General features: G+C 41.4%; 1 protein-coding gene across 3 annotated transcripts in view; it reads left to right on the top strand.

The window, feature by feature from the left end:
* The window catches only part of dgkza (diacylglycerol kinase, zeta a), a 177,340-nt gene that overhangs the window by 13,984 nt on the left and 138,927 nt on the right, over nt 1–24,429 (top strand). Inside the window, exon 1 of one of the 3 annotated variants that reach the window (XM_053676612.1) lies at nt 22,105–22,275. The exons of the other annotated variants lie outside the window; for them this stretch is intronic. Coding sequence (XP_053532587.1) covers nt 22,214–22,275 — 62 coding nt within the window. The 5' untranslated portion in view covers nt 22,105–22,213. Of the gene's footprint in view, nt 1–22,104; nt 22,276–24,429 lie in introns of those variants that run through there. 3 annotated transcript variants of the gene reach the window in all.

Here is a 24,429-nt window from a genome sequence, read left to right on the forward strand (position 1 = left end):
GAAGTTGCATATAGGGAAATAAATGTGGGTCTAGAACATAACCTTGAGGAACACCAAGTTTTAATTTTATATGCGTAAAAGTAGTGAACATTAACTATTAGACACTAACAGCAATAAAGTCAGAGCGAGGCCGTTCTTTTCACCCCAACAAAACGTTCTAATCTGTCTAGAACTATATCGTGATCGATGGTTTCGTCATGTGCACTGAGATTAAATAATACAAGCAAGGAAACTGATCAGAAATCTCTAACAGGTCATTTACTACTTTAACCAGTTTCACTATTATGATCCTGAGTGAATGAGTTAATGAATGTTATTCCGATGCAAGTATGAGTTCTGTGCTACAACCTTTTTCAAGGGGGACGTTCGATATTGTCCTGTAATTTACCAGCTGATTAAGGTCGTGGTCTGTTTTTAAAAATTGATTGATTTATTTTTCATGAGCGGTGAATCATAGCCAATGCTAAGGCAGAAGTTAATTACTTTTTTGCAGAAGTTTGATTGCTTGTGGTATTTGTAAATTGTGTAGGTAGATCTAGTACACAAGTTGATTTTGAGGAGGCAGTCAGTGAAATGAATTCATTCTAATGGCTTGGAGTAAAGGACTGTTTGGGGAATGTTTTTCTGCATGGTTATATTGGTCTCTAGATATCAGATTGTCTCAATGAATACTCTGGAATTTTCTGTCTTTATGAATTTCATCATAACATAATTCTGAGCATTGACTGTTTAGTACAAAAAAAAATATCATGAAACGAATCTAATGTAAATAAAACCTTAGTGAAGCTTGACTTCTCAATAAATTATCAACTTTTTTTTAAAAACTTTATCACGTCGTGTCGCATTTACTGAATGCGACATATTTGTGCGAGCTGCTACACAGTGTAGTGAAAGGCAGTGTTTGTGCAGACAAAACAAGAGCCTGAATCAGTATTCAGTCTGTATTTCTTCCCCTCAAGCCCTTCCACTTTATATTATGACTTTTTAAATTATGCATAGGATGAGCTTGCCACTTCTGGCCTGAAACAGAATTGCTGAATAATGGTGACAATTGCTAACGTTCCCCTACGGCATATCATGACGTTTCTAACTTGAATTTAAGCAGATAAAGTTGAAGGAATGGGTTGGTTAAACTATTAGTCAGGGGCAGAGACTGACAACACTTGCTTATGACGCAAGGATGGATGTGCAGCATACTGTTTAAATATTAACTGTGAACACAGCCTGTACATCACCTCCTGTCTCCTGCCTAATTTCCTCTGCATCTGTGACTGAATGCAGTTGTTAAATGCTCTCGTGCTAATGCATTTCAGCAGTTCCTGAGCTCAGTGATCAGGTAACAGTGAAAGGAAGACTGGTTGGGACCTCCCAAGACCCTAATAATAATCTATACTAATAATTACTGCAGACTGAGGAAAGCTGTACAACATAATACATGTGAAACTGCTTATATGATGTTGTGTTCATTTGCTTTTACAGCCAGCTGTGATTCCTGAATTATATTTAACGTGTGTAGACTAGGCACATATCTCTTGTTTCTAAAGCATCACTGCTATGACCATAAGGTCAACTGAATAAATGACATTTCAGATAGTTACATGCAAATTGGTAAATGAGCTTCCATTGTCTTTCATCTTATTGTGTTCAATAATGATGTCCTTTAAAACATATGTTTATTTTTCTATCAGAAATTCATATGCCAGCAACAATAATAAACTTCTCACTCTAAATGATGTCCATGTGTACTAGTACTTGCACCAGTTCTGGAATCATTTCTGATATAATGTCATCTTTTTGTTGTAGTGATGGATTGATTGCAAAATATTAACCACTTTTTGTAAACTTGTTTGCATAATTAAACAAATGGAAAAAAAATGGAATTGAATTGTAAGTAATTAGAAGAAAGCCTCATTGTAATTAGTTAGGAAAAATCACGTGCCTCTTACAGATGAACTTAGTTCATATACAAAAAAAGATGTTTCTTTTAACAAAAAATGTTTTAGAGCCACATACAGTGTATTAGAGCTTTCCTATAAAACAATTCAAGAACAATGTTTCCTTGACTTCCACCAATGCTAATAGGTCAGTAAATATCTGCTGATTTTATCAGCCAAGCCATATATTGACTGTGCCCTAATATTAGAGACAGTGATGTACCCCGGATGTAGGGTAGGTCATGATTTGATTTGCGAGGCCCCCCTGGATGATATTTGTAAGCATTTGTTTGTTCTTTCTCTGTGACGAGGCAGAGCAGAAGGGATTATTTTGTTATTCAGTAAGACGTAGGGTTTAATATCTGTGGCAGCCACCCAGAGATCATTCCTTATGAACCGTGCAGCCACTGGCATCATGAAAAACAAGCCAGATATCTCTGGATTAAGATGTTGACTGTGAAGATAACGTGTGCGTGCGCACACATGCGCGCACACACACTCCACTTATTAACTATCAGTGGAATGGAGAACAAGAACAAATGAAATCAGAAAACATCTTTATGCTGATTCATTCTTCATGCCAGTAACTTTATTTTAGTTAATATTATGTTGTATGCCATTTATTTATATACACATGTATGTATGTATGTATGTGTGTATGTATGTGTGTGTGTGTGTGTGTGTGTGTGTATGTGTATATATAAATATTCTTGCCTCTGCCCTGCGTGCGTGGCACTCCCGGACTCCCAATTTTTCCCTTCCTTCTTTACCATCCTCCGTAGCATCTGCTTCAAGGTCTGGTTGAACCTCTTGACAAGCCCGTCCGTCTGGGGATGGTAAACGGACGCCTTTAGTTGCTTAACCTGCAACAGCCGACACAGATCAGACATTAGTTTGGAGACGAAAGGCATACCTTGGTCGGTTAAGATGTCCTTCGGTATCCCCACACAGCTGAAGAGGAGCATCAGCTCTTTCACAATATTACGGGAGGCTTTGTGGAGTGGCACCGCCTCTGGGAATCGGGTGGCGTAATCCAGGATGACGAGTATGTACTCGTGCCCCCGGGCGGATTTGGGGAGTGGCCTGCTTTACCCTGGATCTGGACCTCGGCCACTGGGATTTCCCTGGTATCCCCATGGACGCAGGTTACGGTGATGGTCCCGTCCCGGCTGAGTTCTCTTGGCAGGATTGTTGGCTTCGATCCACACCGTCGGGGTAGGGCCTCTTGGTGGGTTCGGCGTGTGGAGGGCGCACCCCACCAACCAGGGTTTTTGGGCCTTCTTGGGTGGCCCCAGGTCTGGCTCTGTTGGCATGGGCTCGTCCCTGGGCATCCCATAGGTGGGCGGGCTTCGGAGGGTCCTCCTCCCCAGGGTAGCGCTAGTGGTCGGGCCGGTGGGGCAGGAATATTCTGGGTGGACTGCGGGACCGCCGTAGGGTGGTTAGGAGTTCCTTGGGCATCCTTGGCGCCTGCACTCCCACGACCTGGTGTTCTGTTGGTGGCAGAACCCTTAGAAATTGACCGACCCTCGCCCGGCCACCTTTTCTGGCATCTCGGTTACGGTATATATGTCGTGGCGGCTGTGGGAGTCGTTGTTTTCAGGGCCACCAGTTCCTGGGTTGCGGCCTGTAGGCTGTGCGTGAGCTGCTGCGTCACGGCTTGCTGCTAGAGATTCGACTCCAGAAGGTGCTGCAGCGTGGGATCCATTTTATTTACTAAATTTATTTATTTATTTATTTTTAAAAGGGTGGTGTAGAGTGTGGGGCTTTAATACAAGGGACTCCCACCCCCTTTTTTTCCTCCACCGCGCCCCCCCCATCCCGGGTGGGTGGGTCTGTGCTCATGCCCGCATCTTCCACCAATGTAGGGAAACTAGCCAGCGGTGGGTGGAGCACAGACTCACAGGAGGCCGTTTTAGTGTTGCCGTGTAGGATCTTTATTCAGGACCGTCTGTAGGGTGTGAGTGAGAGCGGGTGTGTGTGTGGGTGTGTGTGTGTGGGTGGGTGGGTGTGAAATCGTGTGTTGAGGGGTTCAGCTATCTGCGGGGTTGCCGGAGTTGCGCCAGGGGTTCCTCTCGGCTGTCAGGCACCGCCGCGTTTGCAGCCAGGGGGTGGAGTCTTCGCTCTGGTCTGAGTCGTCTGGAAGAAAAAACAACGCCGATTAGGAAAGCACATGCAAGGCCGATAACAGTGATAACAGATATAAAGCCACGCACATATGTATTGTGAGAGGTCTCTCTCCTTTCGAGCGGAACAGCGACCTTTTATACTCTCCCCTCGTCTGTTGGATGGTGGAATTCTCCCCTTGCCGCGCACCATTCATCGGCCGAGGGTGTGTCCGGCGGCTCCGCCCCGCCGCCACGTGCTCTTTGGCTGTCCAAAACATTGGTGATGCTGAAGCGGGGCTGTTTCTTCAGCACCACCGTGGGAGGAGTGATTTTAGTTTCTTGTGCGCTGGCTGTCGGTCCGTCACAACAATGTATTTTATATGTATGTGTGTGTGTGTGTGTGTGTGTGTGTGTATATATATATGTATGTATATGTGTGTGTATATAATACAGTGTGTGTGTGTTAATATTAGTTTGCTAGAAGGTGACTTTTTTATATTGGAAAACCCATACAGGATTTTACTGAGTTTTTTTGTGATTGCTGTGGCTTTTTTCAAAATTTGTGACCTTTGCAAAAAGGTTTTTGCAGAGTTTGCTTCATTTTGCATTAATTTCTGCCATTGCGAAATACCAGAGGGACTGAACTGTATTATCTCAAAGGCCAATATGGTGATATCAATAAACACTACACTGTTCAGCATTGCAATATTGCAGACATAAAGACCATCTGTGGTTTATTTCCTCTCTCTCTCCAAATTTCACCCAGCTTTAGTTTTTAAACATAGAATTGAAGTAGACCTTTTTAAAAAATTTTTATAGGCATGTCAGTTAAATCAGAATACATTTCTGAATACAGTTATATTAATTGATTTGGCAGTTGTGCTTCCAAGTAGGACACAATCCAAGCATTCAGATGAGCAGTGTACTTATGGGTCCAACAGTGACTCAGTGGGACTTGAACTACTTCTGATTACTAGCTCAGAACTGCTGAACCACCACTGCCTGTGATGAATAAAGATCCATAGAGAGGGGTGTGTATTAGACTAGACTGAGGACAAGATCTTTGTTCTATTGAGTTGTTTGTTTCAGAACATTATTTTAACTTACTCATCGTCTAGTTAAAGGATATGTAATTAGTTCAGTAGTAATTCATTCATCAAGTTGCCGCAAGATCAACCGTAATCCTCTGTTCAAATTTAATCAGTTTGGAATGGCCTGGAAAAAAGACCCCAAATATTATTTATAAGAAAACATGTTTTTAAGTCGCAGGGATTTGTGCCACTCACCGGAGTGAAATTGAAATTTAACCATGGTTTTTTTTTTTTTTTTTTTTTATATATCTGATGTTTTTTAAATGGAGGAGGTGGCCTTTAAAAATGTTATTGACCAGCAATGAATAGAACCAGAAAGCCCATAATACTTACCACGTGTTGAAACCTTTAGTTTGAAAAACCCAAACGTATCCCAAACCCAAACGGCTTCACTGTATTCATTTCAACTCGCTGCAAATAATCAAGGGCACACTGTGTCACTGATCCAAATCACCACTTGGAGAGCGCTCTGATTGGTTTTTGGATTGTCTCCACAAGCCAGATGAAGAACTGTCTTTGTGAATGCTGATGTGGCTGGTTTAGAAATAATATCTACAGTAATGGAGGGCCGGTGAAAGTACACCATCCTTCAATTCTATTATTTTATTATAATAGGCCCTGAATAACAATTGTGCAGTCCTCAATAACTTCTATAAACAAATAAATAACCTCAGGTAGCAACAAAAACACCACAGTTTGCATAAAAACCTTTGTCACTAAAAGCAGACTTTTTGGCAGTTTGGCGTTCTGGAGCACTCAGCTGTGTATCGACATCGTGCCAAGAACAAAGGATATCAGCCAGTACCCCAGAGAAGCAAATGTTACTGCTCGTCAATCTGGGAAGGGCGAAGAGGCCATCTCCAAACAATTTGTACACTTTTAGTTCAGTCAGTTGCTGTGGAATGAGAACAATTTTGCATTAATGAATACACAACACTTTTAATGTTTATAGTTACGTTTAATGTTGTGGAACGTCAACAAAAGAAGTAATTTCATCTCATCACTTACATTATAAACAGTCATTATCTCACTCTTTAAAAAAAAAATAAAAAAAATAAAAAAATATCACGAAGTTAATAAGACCAAAAACATGACTTATGTCACTGACAAACCAGAATGGACAAACTCCTTTGTCCTGAAGTTTTGGAAATCTTACAGACCTTTACAAAGTGCCGACACTGGAGACTTCTTCCGTAAATGTTAAACAAATGTCTCATTATTTTATTCTTGTCTTTTCATGTGTAATGAAGGAAGCATGTGATGGCCTTCACCCTCCCAGACTGGTAGCTGTCATGATAGAGGAGCCAAGACTAATTTAGGGAGACATTTGGTGGTGGTGGAGGGGGGAACCTCATCATATAAACAATTATATGGCTTTGTTAAATGACACGAAAATACTTAAATGCTGTATAGACACCAGGCTACATTTTCCTCCTAGCTTAATGGAGCTAACAGAGCATGCTTATCTGCATGTGACAAAATATGAGAGCATTTGGAAAAAGATTTTGTGCCTTTTGGTCTAAACAGACCAAATACATCCCAACACCCAACAGCATTCCTACCATGGTGCTAGTATCATGCTCTGGGGTTGCCTTTCAGCAAGAGGAACGGAAAAGCTCATTGCCATCAAGGGTAACATGGATGGAGACAAATACAAAAACTACAACGGAATGGCTTGAAGAAAGTGAGGAAAGTGTTTCGGAAAGGCCGAGTTAAATCCAAATGAAAATCGGTGACTGCAAAACAAGACCTGTCCACCAGTGTTCTCCATCTAATTTGGGAAAGAAGGAGAAGCTTTTCATTGAGGAATGGAAGAAACTTCCATCAAAAATGAAAATGTCCAAAGCTCACAGAGACATATCCGAGATGACTCAAAGCTATAATCCCTGCAAATGGACAATACATTACGTATCCACTGTGGAGGGTGAAAACTCATCAATTAATCAGTGTTTTGTGTTAAGCAGATTCAAAAAATAAAATAATTATTCTGAGGACGTCGAAATACTTTATTAAATTTTATTAGAGAGAGAGTGTAGAGAGAGACTTGGGAGGCAGGTGGAATTTCAGCAGAGCTCTGGGCTCACTTTTATTTGTTACCTGAATTCAGTCACCACAAACAAAAATAATCTCAAGTCAAAAAGGCATTCGCTTTGTTTAAGGTCAAGGTTCAATATCATGCTGCGTGTGTATGTGGTACAAGCTCTGCCAGTCTCTCACTGGCTCACAGCACTCGCTGGAAGCACAAAGAAAAATATATACACGTAGTCTGGCAGTAATACGACACGTGAGAATCATCACTCATTACCTGCTGGTTCAACCCTTAAATTAGAATGGAGTCATACTTCAATTTGGCGTTACACTACATCAGAAAGAGAAATGTGAGAGGGGGTGAATACTTTTTGGAGGCACTGTACTACAGCGTTTCACTCCAATCCACACTTTAGTTAACTTAAAAGTATGCAAGGTCTTTAAGGACATCTTGGAATAAGTATCATGTGCATTGTTTAAGTCTTGTGCATGGGGAGAAGGTTAAAAAGCACTTGTTATATGTATTCAGTACAATTTAACTACACACTGAATTTGAAGTGGATTCTTACTCCGTACAGATTCAGTATATGTAGCTTGAAACAATGGACTTTACAAACATGATCTTGCACTATAGTATATCAAATAGGGAGTTTTTTCATACCAACCAACTTGACGTCTGTCCTTGGCACACTTCTCCTAAACACACTGTTTTTCACAAGCTAATACACTAGCATACTATCTGGTGCTAATAACACACGTGCTCTTGCGGCACTGATTTCTTTTATGGGAAATTCGTATCTGGAACGTGAAGAATTCAGGATTTAGAAACCTGTTTGAGCTGCAGAGAGTTGTGACTTTAGTTAACCGCAGAATGTGAAATACAGGGCATGTTGAGTCATGCTATTAGGGTTGCCAGTTCGGGATAGGGTAAAGAAAGAGTTAGAAGAATGTGACTCTATTTTCCAATGTCTGGATTGTTTGGACTAGTTTCAGGTCTTTTTATACAGTTTTTGAGATATAGTCAGGGAGGAAAGTTTGCTAAGACCAGACAAGCCTGAACCTAAGTGCATGTTAGCTCTCGTATCAAGAGGCTAATGCTTAATTAGGACTGTTTAATTTCGTTACATTCTAATGTACAGCTTTTGTTCCGTTATATGTTGCTGGATTACACCAGGTCTTCAGTATTATCTTCAAATTGCCGGCCTGGCTGCAGGCGTTTAATCCAGCCAAAACGGAGGCACACTTGATAGTTGATTGGAGCCCAAAATGAACTGATTAAACAAGTGGAAACGGTGTAACTCCTGCTTCGATGAATGAAAGTCTGCAGCCAACCAGCTCTTTGCCGATAAGATTAAAGACCCCTGGATTATGCAAAACGCTGCCATTAAAAAGTTTCAATTATTATACTTTTAGACTGTTGTTTGAATCAGTTATCACTCAATTCATGTTTTAATCAATTATAAATGGAAACCTATGATACATATTCATGTAATTTTGTTGTTGTTAATGAGTTTTTACTGGTCACATATACATGACAGCAATGTGAAGTTCTTTTCTCTTCGGATACCCCAGCATGTTAGGAAGTTGGGGTCAGAGTGCAGGATCAGCCATGATACAGCGCCCCTGGAGCAGAGAGGGCTAAGGGCCTTGCTCAAGGGCCCAACAGTGGCAGCTTGGCAGTGCTGGGGCTTGAACCCCCGACCTTCCGATCAGTAACCCAGAGTCTTAACCGCCGGTGGTGGTGTTTTTGCTGTATCGAAAATGTATCATATTGAGACACCACCGTATCACATTGTATCAAATAATTCAGGTTTAAAGGGAATTTAATCACTGCAAAGCCTGAATTTGAGTCTCTAACCCAGATCCCCATGTTTGGTAAACTGTATGCTGTGTTTGCATAGTCTGTATCATGTTTACTGAGGGCAGTTGCGTGTAGCAGATCATATCTCTGTGTGTCCAGATGGCAGCAAACCAGCTGGCGATTTATGAAGACTATTGAAGTAGCCTAATGACATTAGAGCCACCAGACATGCATGCATTATAAATTACGGGCTTTGTAGTCCCACAGGACTCATTAGGCTGAGAAGATTGTGATGGGTTTCTGGAAGAGCAGACTCGCTCTGTTGCTCAGATCTTTATCAGATTTCCTACTTCAGATGCTGCCATTAAACCGGCTCGCCGATCACATGGCATTTCTTTTTTTTCTACAGTGAATATACTCCACATTTTCACTGATAAATTGTAAAATTCATACAGTTTCTACCTAAATGTGGGAGAAAACGTGTTATAGTTAGGCCATTGCAGAATGGGCAAAATCTTTTTTTTTTTCTCTTTGTTTTTTCCCTTCCCCTCAGATGTGTTGTGATTAGTAGTAATGTGTTCTCTCTTTCTTTCAGAACAAGCACAATCAAGTGCCCTATTGATCCACACTCACCCGACAGGGCACTCATCAATAACGTGTGAATTTTGCAGAGCCTAATCACTGAGCAGTTAAGTTGAATAGTTTGGTGAATGAATCACATTGGGAAATAAGCAGTGCCGCAGTAACCGGGAAGTTAAAAGATCAGTCGGTGGCAGCATTTTAATGAGCGCGATGATTGATTTGCAGTATGTTAGGACTGGATACACGTCTAAGATTCAGTACTGCGTTAATGAAGTTTTCACAAGTACAATTTGTACATTTGCTCAGTTCAGAAATAACTAGGCATTTAAAGGTTTATCACAATTTTACACTTGACTAATGTGACAGGACATGCCAGGAAAGCTGCGTGTAAAGTAGTGTCTATATGTGAGCTTTAGTTTTTTTTATTTATTTTATATTTTTTGCGTAGTTCAATAATCTCATATAGTGTACTTATTTAAGAGGAAGAATCCCTTTAGAATTGTACTCTCATTCACGACATATTCTTTTCTATCTAGGAAAACAGTAGGGAAATCATAGGAACAGATTACTTGAGTTCCCTGGAAATACAGCATCGTGACCTGTAGTTACTTAAACTAAACAACTACTTGTTGCTTAAATTGGAAAGCCAAATATGCAAACTGAAACCTTGTAAATACACAACTATGCACGATTAACAGCTGACCGTTGGGTTTTATATTCATTGCAGAATATATTTTTAAGTTTTCATTTATATATAATATATAAGGCTGGCTGTTCAGTGTCCAGCGTGCCTAACAAAAGCTGTCCGATGAAAGGCAATAAAACCAACCTGATACTAAAACTCATAATCCAGTGCCATCCAAACCGTATGCACAATTCAACATCATAATGATAGTCTTTATTGATCACATATACATATGCACAGTGAAATTCTTTTCTCTTCGCATACCCCAGCATGTTAGGAAGTTGGGGTCAGAGTGCAGGGTCAGTCATGATACAGCGCACCTGGAGATCACGCCACACTGACACCACTGGGAGAGGTGATGATTACCTGGTAGAAACTGCAGAAGGTGGTGATGTCCACCACTCAGTGGGCCAGTCTCTGTTTGTACAGGGGAGCTCCCTGTATCTTTCTCCCGTCGCAGGTGAACAGTGGATCTGATGATAAAATCGCCACCATCAGGTCCAGAGAGTATCATGGGATGCATAGCGAGGAATGCTCAGCAAGTTCCCTTTCATGGAATGTCGAAAGGTCAAAAGATAACAAAAGCAGGTGATATGGCCTTGTGAAGAAACCCCTGGTTCAATCACAAGGTTACTCCGGAGTAATCCAGCCACCAATGCTAGGGGGATTTGTTCACAAAGCATGCAGTTCTGCCACTCTTTTTTGCTGAAATGATTATTAGCTGAAAGTCAGTCTTTAGAGTGACCCATTTTAGTTCTGATTCCTGCATAGGCTCATAAGATGATGTCTAAACTCCAATACAAGAGTGAGATCCCACACCAGGGTTTTGGGGAGGTGAAGATGCCTTGCTTACTTCTTTTAAAAAAAAAATAATAAAAAAATAAATCTGAGCCCCTAGACTGACTTCATCAACAGTGCCATGACACACTGCACTAACTGCTGTGTACACCTTCAACATAGATGGGGACTTTCTGTTGTCTAGCAATCCCTGTAGGAAGGCTAGTAATCTAGGACCTGGGCATTTCACTGGATGCAGATGATGGGAGTCCACACCATTTGCAGAACATCTAAGAGCATTCTCACGTGTCTCCTAGAGTGTCTCTTAGACTGCTGGATTGCGGTCTGGAACAGCTAGGAAATCTACTGTGCAAAGCACTGACCTGCACAATGGATTAAATTGTTCTATTTTAAATCTGCTAGTCAGCTTGTGACTTGATGCCTACGGGATCCTGTAACTTGATTGTGCAGTGTTGTCGCAAAAGCGTCTTTTCTCAATCAGGCTATATAGTCACCTTCAATTTGACCTGTTTTAAGAAATCCTGGACATAAAAGAAGGCAGTTTCCATATAAACAAATGAGTGTGAGGGATATGTGTAGTGTCAGGATGAGCTGGCATCTGATTGGTCCAAAGATGGCACAGCCCAGTCGCTTTGTGCGTTTGCATTGTGGTGGACACAAAAATCCCCATTTTAATATTTTTTTGTTCATTTTGTTACAGAATCATTACATTGTACAGCTGGCACATACAAGTTTTACTACAAGCTAAATCGGAACTGATTTTTATTCCCTGATCACTCTTGCTTCATTTTAAACTGGTAGAACATCCTTATTCATATCTGTCCTGTGTGTCCGTGGATGTGAGGTGTATCTCTGTGTGTGTGTGTGTGTGTGTGTGTGTGTGTGTGTGTGAGAGAGAGAGAGAGATTAGAGGAAGTATGTGAGCACCGTGTCCCCATTTCTGATGATACACATTTCTTCCTAATCTATAAAAAAAAAAAAAAAAAAAAAAAAACGCACTCGGATGTCTGTGAAACTCTGAATAGAGAAGTGGAAGCAAAAATGTTTTTTTTGTGTGTGTGTATGTGACAAAAGAGGGCAAGGTGTTTGATTAAAAAGATCTAAGACGTCTCCATGACGACAGGATGTGTACTCTCATGGGCTGGGGAAGATGAAGAGAGAAAATGTAATAAGGGAGTGAGATGGGGGAGTGCACGCACCTGTAAGTGTTGTAGGACTAGGGTGTGAATGGAGAGATGATGACATGAAGGGGGAAATGACAGGATTTTCTGCCTATATTTTTTGCATCTGCATTAGTGAGAAAAATAGAATGAATGAAACGTCCTGTAATCTCACACAGTGGCTGGATCATACTGTACATCCTTTCCATGATCTGTATGTGTTCCTCACAGCATGTGTAGCAGTGGAAAGATATCGCTGACTAACTACTTGTGGCCATTTGCTAAGTCGGATAAGTCATCAGTTAACATGTACACACACACTCACACACACACTCACACACAGGATGAGGGCTTTCGTTTTAGCTCTGTTGCTTGTGCTTTATGTGTCACATACAGTTGAAGCTGAAAGCTTGCATACACCTAGGCTAAAGATATTCCGTCTCAGTTTTTCCACAACTCCACACATTGTATGTTAGTATACATGTCTTTTGAAAAGTCCCTTAGGCTTTCTCCTTTCACCAAAGGTCATTTTACACGTAAACGAGAGATTTATTTATAGCCAGATAAATTTATAGATTTAATTCTATAATTCTATAATTATCAGAAAAGTACACCAAGTTGACTGTCTCTTTAAACAGTCTGGAAGGTTCCAGAAATTGATGTAATCACTAGAAGCTTCAGATTGTCCGGTGGTCACAATTAGGAGTTGATTGGGAGTGCACCTGCGGCTGTAAAAACACCTAACTTTAGACCATTTAGGCCTTGATATCGTGGGAAAAACCAGGCAACTCAGCCAAGACCTCAGAAAATAAAATTGTGGGTCTCCACAAGTCCACTTACCCCTTAGGAACAATTTCCAAACAACTGAATATACCGTGAGCGTCTGTACAAACAGTTGTGTGCAAATAAAAATCTTGGGACCACACGGACACCTCATCATTCAGGAAGGCGGCACAGACTTTCAGGGATGAATGAACCTTGGTCCAAAAGGTTCAAATAACCCCCAAGCAACAACAAAGGAACCGGTGAAGGAGCTTGAGTATTCTATTCAATTCAATTTTATTTGTATAGCACTTTTTACAATGGACATTGTCTGAAAGCAGCTTTACAGAAACCGTACATGTATATCTCCCATTAAGAGAGCGATCACCATGGCTGCCACACAAAGGCTGTCACGCAAGAAACAAGCCAGCAGGAAATAAACACCCAAAGGCTGAAGTTTGCAGGGGATCACCGGGTTAAAGATTAATTGAACAGTAATTGAACTGTTTGGCCATAATGATCAATCTTATGGAGAAAAAAACATCTGAAGAACACCATCCCAACTGTGAAGCATGGGGGTGGCAGCATCATGTGGAGGTGTGTGGATGGGAAAGGGACAGATAATAGATGGTATCATGAGGAAGGAGGATTAGACAGGGTAGGTAGTGCTTTCTTCCGAGTGTGTAACGTTGCCCGGTCACGAGAACCGGTACTTCGGTACCAAGTCGGTACCAACATTCTTAAAACGTGACTGTACTTGTTTTTCTGCATTTCTGTTGGTACCAGTTGTAACGAAAGTACAGAGGTTGCGATTCTTCCGGACCTGATGGGGGCAGCAAATACGCGCAAGTCGGTCCACAAGTGATGAAGAATAAGAAGAAGAACGCCTACAAGCACACGGGAAAAACAACAAAAGATTAGCTTTAGCTCCGCCCCGACTCGTTGAGATGAAAAGAGAGGAAAGCTAGTATCGGTTTCCGGTGTGCAACCGATGCTATCGTTCATTTCAAACAAAGCGAGGAAACCCCTGGAATTTGGCGAAGCACCTGAAAGACGGTCCTATATTATGTTCGTTGGCTGGCATTGTGGCCGTGAAACCAGATAACGTTATGCTCCATGTAATGTTGGCGATAGCCAGTTATTTGTTAACGATGCTAACACATTGCAATGTCATAAACTACCTCCTAATGGTCCACCATGCATCGCCATTCAGCCCGTGTCCTGTCAGCTAAATGTAGCCTAATGTCACTAATAATTATTCAAATGTTCATGCTTTTAATAAATCTTTCTGGCCTGCCACCATATCAGTGAATTTAAACTAATGCTTGCATTCAAAGTACAAGGTTTGTGTGTGTGTGCGTGCGCGCACGTCTGTGTGCATGCGTGTGTGTGTGCGCGCGCGTCTAGGGTTGCACATTCACTCATTATCAGACAGTGTTTGATAACTAAAATACCCCCCCTCTCTCGCTCTCTCACTCGCTCTCTTTGCCAGTATCAGCCAGAGGACGATGTCCCCAGGAGAGGTTTTTTTATTTTATTTTTTAAATTTTATACCACACTGTGGTATTGAGTATCATGCACTTTTGGTGGTATCGGTACAGACTACTAGATTTTTGGTATCGTGACATCCCTATTGCCCAGCATGAGCATCAGTTCAGCAAGACGCAGTTGGCTTGCTGCACGAGTCTGAGGAAGCCCGTGCTAGCTGTGTGATAGGGTAGAGCTGGCTGGTGAATGGAGATTGGGAGATCATCAAATTAGGGAGAAAGATGGGGAGTCCAAAAAAGAATTATGTCATATTCAACAAGGCAAATACAAAATTTTTAATTGATCTATTTTTTTGTATTAATACACTATATAGCCAAAAGTATGTGGACACCTGACCATCACACCCATATGTGCTTGTTGAAAATCCCATTCCAAAATCAAGGCCATTAATATGGAGTTGGTCCCGTCTTTGCTGCTACAACAGCCTCCACTCTTTAGGGAGCGGTTTTCCACAAGATTTTGAAGTGTGGCTGTGGAGATGTGCCCATTCAGCCACAAGCGTGTTCATGAAGTTGGGCACTGATGTCGGTTGAGGAGGTCTGGGGCACTGTTGTCATCCCAGTTTATCCTGAAGGTGTTCAGTGGGTCGAGTTCAAGGCTCTGTGCAGTCCACTCGAGTTCTTCCACTCCACCCTTGCCAGACCATGTCTTTATGGAATTCACTTTGAACACAGACGCATCGTAACGCTGGAGCACGTTTGGGATCGGCCCCTTTATTCCAGTTAAAGGAAATCTTAATGTTAAGGCATACAGAGACATTCTAGACAATCATGTGCTTTTAACTTTCTGGTAACAGTGAGGGGAAGACCCATATATGGGTGTGATGGTCAGGTGTCCACATGCTTTTGTCCATGTAGTGTACCGTAACATGACACTATTTGACAACATTGTTACTTATGATATTGAAGGAATATCTTGTTCCTGTAAATGTAATTTTGTTGTCTTTCTTTTATCCTAAAGATATGGAAACTTTTTCACCAGCCTGGGATTCGATTTCTGAAATCCAATTGCGTAGTTATTTGTCTTGTTTTAATAATGCAGTACAGAGAAGGTTTTTGCTGGAAATATGACCGATGTTTTTCATAAAGTCTCTCAGATAAAACCTTACACATAACATTTATAGCCTTATGTTTCACCGAACAGTCATAGACTGATAAATTAGGCAACAAACAACAAATCTGATGAAGGAATATAAAGGAAAACAGTCAGTTTTACATCACGCAGTATAACTGTGGTCTGTTCGGTATTCAGGGCTGGGCCATAAATCATCAAGGCAGTGCAGGATATTACAAAAAGCATGCTGAGAAATTTGATTTGTGCATGTGTTGACATTCAGCATGTTTTAAATGAGTGGAAAATGTCAGTAATGGAGGGTTTCTGAATTGATTAGGTAATGGATAAAGCTCCAATATAGCAGCAGACGTGCTCAAGCTTAGGCACGTGGATCTACATAAATCATACTCATTAGTGCACGAGTGTCAAACTCAGCAGCTCTACAGAGATCTGTTTCCCCTTCTAACACAACTTCACATCAAGGCCTTGCTAATTATCTGAGGTGAATCAGCTAGGTTAAATGAAGTGGAATGCAGTCTGATACTGATAGTTTTATCTACCTAACTAGGAGTGTGTTATTCAGAGACCCACGCTGTCCTGAGAAACACACACACAGCAGAGATGAAGAGATTTAAGTAACACCAGAGTTCAGTAGGTCAGAGAGAGGGAGGGAGGGAGAGAGAGAGGGGGAGGGAGGGAGAGAGAGAGGGGGAGAGAGAGAGAGAGAGAGAGAGAGGGGGGGGGGGGGGGGGGGAGAGAGAGAGAGAGAGAGAGAGAGAGGGGTAAGAGCAGGTCTACTTTGTGTGTATTGATGTCTACGCACTGGTTGGAGAAAGGCTTTCAGAGAGGAGACAGATCAGTCTGCCTCAGTGCAGGATATGGAGATATGATGTTCAAAACAGCTGTGCCTCACATACTCTTCTGAATATGAAAGGGGATCAGAGCAAAAGATAAAGCAGAGGGTGTGTGTGTGTGTGTGTGTACTACCAAATGCTATTTTCACTTCATTTAATGTTGTGCATGTTTAACAAAATAAAATTTTGGTTTGTGGTTTCAGATTTAGTTTTGCTACAAGACAGATGTGTACAGTTGTGCTCATAACTGAGGGACTCGTACACAACTATTAAAAAGGTGCAAACATTCACTGATTCTCAAGAAGGCGACACGATACATTAAGAGCCGGGGGGTCTTCACCCCTCTGGCGTGATTGTATCTTGAAACAATTTATATCAATCGAATCATAACAATCCTAGCTTTCCAAAGAGATATCGCATGAGTACAGTAGCTGTTTAAAGCATAGCTAGCCCCACCGGCGGGGTCAGAATTTACATCGTATTTGACAAATTAAGAGAGAGTTACAAAATAAAAACTGTGAAACAAACTTGCTTCCACTTGATCATCCGTGTTTTTTGAATCTGGCTCAAACTGATAGGAGCTTAGAATTGCTTTGGAGGCTATAGCTAAAGCCTCGAAATTAGGCTAAGGGGTGTTACTTTTCAGACACACTCAAAGCTTTTGGCCAATCACAATGCAGCAGGTCAGCTGGCCAATCAGAGCAGTCTGGGCTTTTCGGAAGTAGGAGCTTTGTGGAAATTGGAGTGTTTCAGGCAGCATGGAAGTAGAGGAACTTCAATAATGTACAGTATTTGACAAATACTGTGTGTTTTGAACATTAAAGCATGCTAACCTACTCTATTCCATCAATAAACAACATAATTAACTTTTTAAAACATTTAAAATCATATGACTCCTTTAAGAATCAAGGGTATGTAAACTTTTGAACTGGTTCATGTGTGTAAATTTAGTTATTATTGTGTCAAACATTTATATCATTTGAAGTGCTGTATCCAGGCTGAATTTATAAGTGTATAAGAAGTAGAAGGATACAGTTTTTAATACACATTTTAATGCATATCGAATCACAATTTTATTACAAGATTACAAGTTAAAAATGAAATGCACAGTGGTGCTTGAAAGTTTGTGAGCCCTTTAGAATTGTCTCTATATCTGCATAAATATGCCCTAAAACAACAGATTTTCACACAAGTCCTAAAAGTAGACAAAGAGAACCCAGTTAAACAAATGAGACTCGGTCATTAATTTATTGTGGAAAATGATCCAGAATTACAAATCTGTGAGCGGCAAGTGTATGTGAACCTCTAGGATTAGCAGTAAATTTGAAGCTGAAATTAGAGTTAAGTGTTTGTCATCACACTGATTGAAATCAGGTGTGAGTGAGCGCCCTGTTTTATTTAAAGAAAAGGAACTTCTCAAAGTCTGATCTTCACAACACATGTTTGGGGAAGTGTATCATGGCATGAACAAAGGAGATTTCTGAGGCCTTCAGAAACAGAGTTGTTGATGCTCATCAGTCTGGAAAAGTTTACAAAACCATCTCTAAAGAGTTTGGACTCCACCAATCCACAGTCAGACAGATTATGTATAAATGGAGGAGATTTTAGAGCATTGTTACCCTCCCCAGGAGTGGTCTACAAACAAAGATCACTCCAAGTGATCTAGTGTAATAGTCCACGAGGTCACAAAGGAACCCAGAGTAACTTCTAAGCAACTAAAGGTCTCTCTCACATTGGGTAATGTTCATGAGTCCACCATCAGGAGAACACTGAACAATGGTGTGCATGGCAGGGTTGAAAGGAGGGAGCCATTGCTCTCCAAAAAGAACATCGCTGCCCTTCTGCAGTTTGCTAAAGATCACGTGGACAAGCCAGAAGACTACTGGAAAAATGTTTAGTGGACAGATGAGACCAAAATAGAATTTTCGGTTTAAATGAGAAGCGTTATATTTGGAGAAAGGAAACACTGCGTTCCAGCATAAGAACCTTATCATCTGTGACACATGGTGCTGGTAGTATTGTGGTTTGGGCCTGTTTTGCTGCATCTGGGGCTGGATGACTTATCGTTGATGGAACAATAAATTCTGAATTACACCAGCGACATCTGTCTGTGATCTGAATGTCAAGAGAAAGTGGGTCATGCTGTAAGACCCTAAACACACAAGTCATTCTACCAAAGAACGGTTAAGGAAGAATAAAGATAATATTTTGGAATGGCAAAATCACAGTCCTGACCTTAACTTTGTACGAAGGGTATACAAATTTTTGCACTTCCTGTTTTTGCAGGGTGCACTCTTTAAAATCTCTAGGTGTGTGTGTGTTTGCTAATTACGCTTTAACCCTCTGCCAACAACAGAGCACAATGTTGTCTCTTTACTTCTCATCCATGTCTCCATGACTCATTGTCAATAACTGTTTTTCAGGCGTGTCAGTTTCCCCAGGTCTTCCTCACTCGATGTCATCATGACAGTGATGCAATAAGCTTACACCAACCAATCGCATGCCTGACGCTCCTGAATCTGTCACTACGGAGACAAACACCCCAGAAACCCAGGCTCTAATAGACCCGGTGGTTTAAAGGCTGAAACCGAGTGAGAGGAGAAGCCCTTTTGTTCTCTGTACTACATTATTATGGGATGTTTCATCGACCCGGGCTGTCTCTGTGATTTTTATAGCTGTTAGCCAGAGCTGGTTTTCTTCTCACAGTTTAGCTGAATGATCTGAATGTAAAAGGTACCGTGGACACGCAGCACCACCAGCATGTGTGTGTTTAAGCACACAATTCCAGTGCAGTTTCAGGCAGTAGTTCATGCTAATCATCTCCCTTCCAGCTAGAGCACACAGGCACAGAAAGAGAAACAAGGAAGCGTGTCGTACCTGGACGACAAGAAAGGAGGGCATGTTTCATTAATGTTTCATACGAAATGGGTTGTTCTTTAAATCTGATAACATTATAGATTAATGTGGATTATATAGATCCATAGATGGTGGATTATTTTCTTGTAACCACATCGTCTTTCTTTTAACTTCTGTTTAATTTATTCAGTAACGACACGTCGCGGTTGAGTGTTTAATGTCTTGGACACGTTTCCATTATCACTTACATTATAGTAACGATAAACAGTCATTCCCTCTCTCATATCTCTCTTTCTTTCTCTCTCTCTCTCTCTCTCTCTCTCTCTCTCTCTCTCTCTCTCTCTCTCTCTCTCTCTCTCAAAAAACAATACTTGTCATTTTAATGCAAACCTTCTGACCAATCAGATTCAAGAATTCCACCATTCTGTGGTATAACATTAGTCTGTACAAGATTTTGCAGAGTTTTTTTTTATTTTATTTTTTTTATGATTGTTGTGGCCAAAAACACTTGATTTTGTTGTGGCGCTTTGTTGTTTTTTTTATGCAGAAAACTACTTGAATTTGATGAAACTGCACAAAATATTCTTTCGCAGTGATGTTTTTTGGTAAATGAGACCTTTTAGCTGTACTCGTGCTCTACGCACGATAATCGCAGAAGGCTTTGGATGAATGCATGTTGCGATTACGTCACATGACGCGTCTTGGCCCAAATCTGTGGTAATTTTGGAAAAAATGGCAGGTTTCACCAAATATTGAGCTTGCTTTCATTTTTTTTTACGCAAAATCACAAACTCGCGGAGGGACTTACATGAATTAATTAAACCAATACTCAATTCTTATTGGGCAGAACAATGATCTGTGACGGTAGTTCTGGCTGCAAGGCTCAGTAGTTTGTGGTTTGTGTGTAATTGTTGATATGGTGTTTCTGTAAGGAGATGATTATTTAACGTTGCTGGAAGGAGTCTCCAGAGTCGTAACAGTCAGAGGTAACGATTTCCCTTTAAAGCGTTCTGAATGGAGGGCTTTGCGTCAATCAACATCACACCAGACTCCCATTAGTCCACACGCTTAAGATCTGTATACCATGTTTATATATTTCTGTAAAGCTGCTTTGAGACAATGACTGTTGTAATAAAAAGCGCTATACAAATAAAAATTCTATTGAACTGATGAAACACATCCTGATTAAATTGGTTCTTTAAGGGTCATTTCTAATCCTAGAGAAGCAGTGACACTAAAACAGCTGCCAGACCAGAAGTGAATAAAATCCGCCCTGCAGAAAGGCAATTAATCGCAAGGGTTTGGTTGTGGGACGTGAACGAGACATTTAGGTTTAATTTTTATTTTTATCTAGATTACATTCCCCTGGGAAACTGTGAACCCCAGTATTGTGAGTCAGTAGAAAACAAGATGGCGGGGGCTGCTGGAGCCTCTGAATGAAGCCCAGAACTGCAAGAACTAAAGCCAACATCTCCATGTCTCTGTGTGTACTGCTGCTCGGGTTCTGGTTACATGTTGGGGACTAATGCCACACACTGGTACTGCAGGTAGTTCTGTATCGGGCAGTTCCAGGATCTGGGGTCTGATGTTATCTATTAAGCTCTTTCTAATAATGGCCTCTGGTTATTAGACCAACACCACCAACAGCATGTAGCACAGTTTAACTCAGTAGAATCTCTGAGTGCCTTCTCTTTGTCCCCCAATCCGCCCCCAAGTTTTTTCTAAATCTGCTGTATTTAAACATCCATACAGTCTTCGAGAACCCTGATCATGGTTTTTCTATTTGGTTTGTCACATAGAATGTTTCTTTCCATTTATTTATTTAAATGCTTTATCTTGGTCAGGGTTGTGAAGCATAGAGGTAATACAGCATGCGCGCACACACACGCACACACACACACACACACACACACACGCATTATTAATCGCAAGCACTACAAAGTAATTGTCTCATTTGTCCATACAATAGTGATATGATGTTTTGATGTTTTCTATGGTTTTAAACACATTAAAAAAATTTTTTATTTTTTTTTAAAGAAGTTATTAAAGTCATCAATGCCCATTTATTTATTTATATTTTACAGTTGTTTTGTGTTATGGGAGTGACTCTCTAGGCTGTTTGGTTTGAAGTGGTGTTCATTTATATTCACATATTTATTAATAAGTGGATATTAATACTTTCCTCAGACGCTTCTAAGAGAAGAGACAGGATGGCAGAAGCAGGAGACAGGTGTAAGAGGAGAAAGCGTTTCAGCGCCCTCTAGTATTCAGACAGAGTATTGTAGAAGCTCTTACGGAGCAGCAATGTTTCCACATAATATTTAATGTCAAGGAAAGACACTGTACAAAGACACTTTTTTAAATCTGTGTATTAAAATAATTTGATTAAATGATTTTTTTTCTGTACTTTGTTGCTTAATAATTGAGCTTTCACTTATTTTTACACTCACCATTACTTAGAACATATGTTGTAGAAAAAAAAAAGGACTTTCCGGACTACAGAAAAGGCCACTGAACACTTCCTCTGAAAGAAATCTGGAGTTTCTGAGCATGGCGTGTGTGTGTGTGTGTGTGTTACCCACAGAAGTGTGTGTGCGTGTGTTTTGGATAGTCTCTTTTACAGCATCTAAAAATATCATCTTTGTACGGCCGCAGGCCAGCATGTATTTTTGTACCTGAGACTCCATGTTTTGGCAAGAACAGAATGTATTCTCAGTTCCCCTCTCTCTCTCTCTCTCTCTCTCTCTCTCTCTCTCTCTCTCTCTCTCTCTCTCTCTCTCTCTCTCATGCATGTTGTCAGAAGTTTTGAAACAGGAAATTGGTGTGTGTGTGTGTGTGTGTGGGGAGGGGGTTGAAGTAATAAGATGTTTGCGAGTGTGTGTACTTGTCGGTGAGGGTGCAGGAGCCTTGCTGTGTCTAGAGAGATGGTGGAGACTGGGTGTCAGTCTGGAGTATAATGCTAGGCTCCAGGGGTAAATGGGTCGTGCCCCCCACCCCTCCTGTCCAGGCCAATCCCGGGTAGGACACATTTCCTTATTTCTCTTTCCATGTCTGTGTGTGTTCTGGCTGTAAGAGAATAGATTAGCATGATTCTTTGAAGAATCGCAGTGGAATGCTGTAGAAACTCTCTTCTGTATGAGACTAATTCATTTAGCTTCTCTGTGAGATGTATGGTGTGGACGTATTTAGGTGCTCTGTACGAGAGGATTTGTGTTCCGTGTGAGACCGTTTGGACACAGTGTGGATGTTTGGCACTGGATGCAGTGACAGTTTGGACGCTACGTGAGACAGTTTGAGTTTGGGTCCCTTAAGACTGTTTGGACGCTATGAAATGGTTTGGGTTCCGTCTGAGGCAGTTTGGACGCTGAGTGAGGCAGTTTGGACGCTGAGTGAGGCAGTTTGGACGCTGAGTGAGGCAGTTTGGGTGATGTGTGAGACAGTTTGGGTGACGTGTGAGACAGTTTGGGTGATGTGTGAGACAGCAGTGTTATATTTGAGGCAGTGTATGTTCTATGTGAGCAGATTTGTGTTAGTACTGCATTAGCATTGCTGTGGTGTCTCATCCACACATGACTGTGTTATATATTCACACACACATGTTGCTTAGTCAGTGTGGTTCTGTGTAAGATTCTGAATGTAACTAAATGTGAGTGTTTCAGGTTGATTGTGTCAGTTTGGGTTCTGCGTGACACAGTTTGGGTTCTGTAAGACAGAGAGCAGTCTCTCAGCTATTTTCAGATTTCACTTTCTGTATGTGTAGTGCATGTGAGATGCACCGGCTGATTTCAGTAACACACTGAGCCTGGCACACAAACTAACAGTGACCTGGCAGTGTTCTGTGAGGTTGTGCACGTGTGTGTGTGCACTGTGTGGAAAATTGATGTGCTAAGTTCTTTACACTTGTAAGAAAATGCTTGATGTCGTAAGTCATGTGTGTGTGAGCCGTTGTGAGTTTGTTCCTCAGCGCAGTGTCTGCTGCAACTTCTGCATTCAGGTTCACACATTTATCTCACACATCAGAGGGGTTGCTACTTTCCTGTGGCGCTTTTTCCAACTTAGACTTTTATTTTTTATAGATGGCGTGTACATGTATGTATGGTGTACTGCAGCTTTTTCCCCCAAATCTCTTGACACACTTCGCACAATGCTGGATGTGGACTGTATTGAAATCAATTGACATTAACTATATTGATGTTGTATTGAAATTAACTGTGTTGATGATGTTGATTTGAGGTCATTTGGATGTCAGATCGCTAGCAGGTGACTGAGGAGGAATATTTTGATCTGGTCGTGACGCACTTGGGCACATCGTCGGTGCTGTTACCTGGGATCTGTCATCGGGTGTGTTCAAGTGTTTCGAACATCAGACTCCCTCACCCAGGCGACCCAGCCGGGGGTGATCGGACCTGACTTTTGTCCAAGTAGCTTATGTCCCACGGATTACCTCACTTGTCCTACAGCATGTCCAACACAACCAGCTGTACTATACAGACCTCCATAGTGACTAAGGCTGCAGCAAGCCCCACTGGCACCGTTAATGCATGCTCAATACCACTGGTTGTGTATGGGTTTCACCACACACACACACGTATGGGTTTCACCACACACACTACCAGAACCTTACATGCATTAGCTCATGTCTCCAGCACACATCTCACCCTTATGTAAATCAGAGAAAGGGTTACTTTGAATGTTCTTGGCCTGAAAGGTATCAACAGCGCAGTGTGTGCAGGAATATCCTACCACAGATCCTCAGCCAGCCCATTCAATACAGAGTGTACAGAAACTGGGGACGCCACGGAAGTTCACTGAACTCCAACCAGTTTCAGATGACTTGTGCTTTGAGACACGGCAGGTTATTATGGAGGGAGTAATCATTGGAAGATTTGTACATTGTGGCGATAAAAGAATGCACATCATCAGCAACGTTACTCAGATCGGCCGAGGAGTTTAAACAGTGCTCGACTGGCATTCAGAGGCCCAGAGTGCGCCAGGAATGCATACCACCACCCCAGCCTAAAATTATTGACATATTGAAGACGAGGTCTTTGGATTCATACTGTTCTCTTCAACGTCTTACCCTTTCCATCAGACCAGGTGATATTTTTCCAGTCTGTCCAATCCGGCTGAGCCTTTGCCCACTGTAGCCTCAGGTTCCTGTTTTTGGCTGAT

This window comes from Ictalurus punctatus, chromosome 27, assembly GCF_001660625.3.
Source record: "Ictalurus punctatus breed USDA103 chromosome 27, Coco_2.0, whole genome shotgun sequence".
Lineage (NCBI taxonomy): Eukaryota > Metazoa > Chordata > Actinopteri > Siluriformes > Ictaluridae > Ictalurus > Ictalurus punctatus.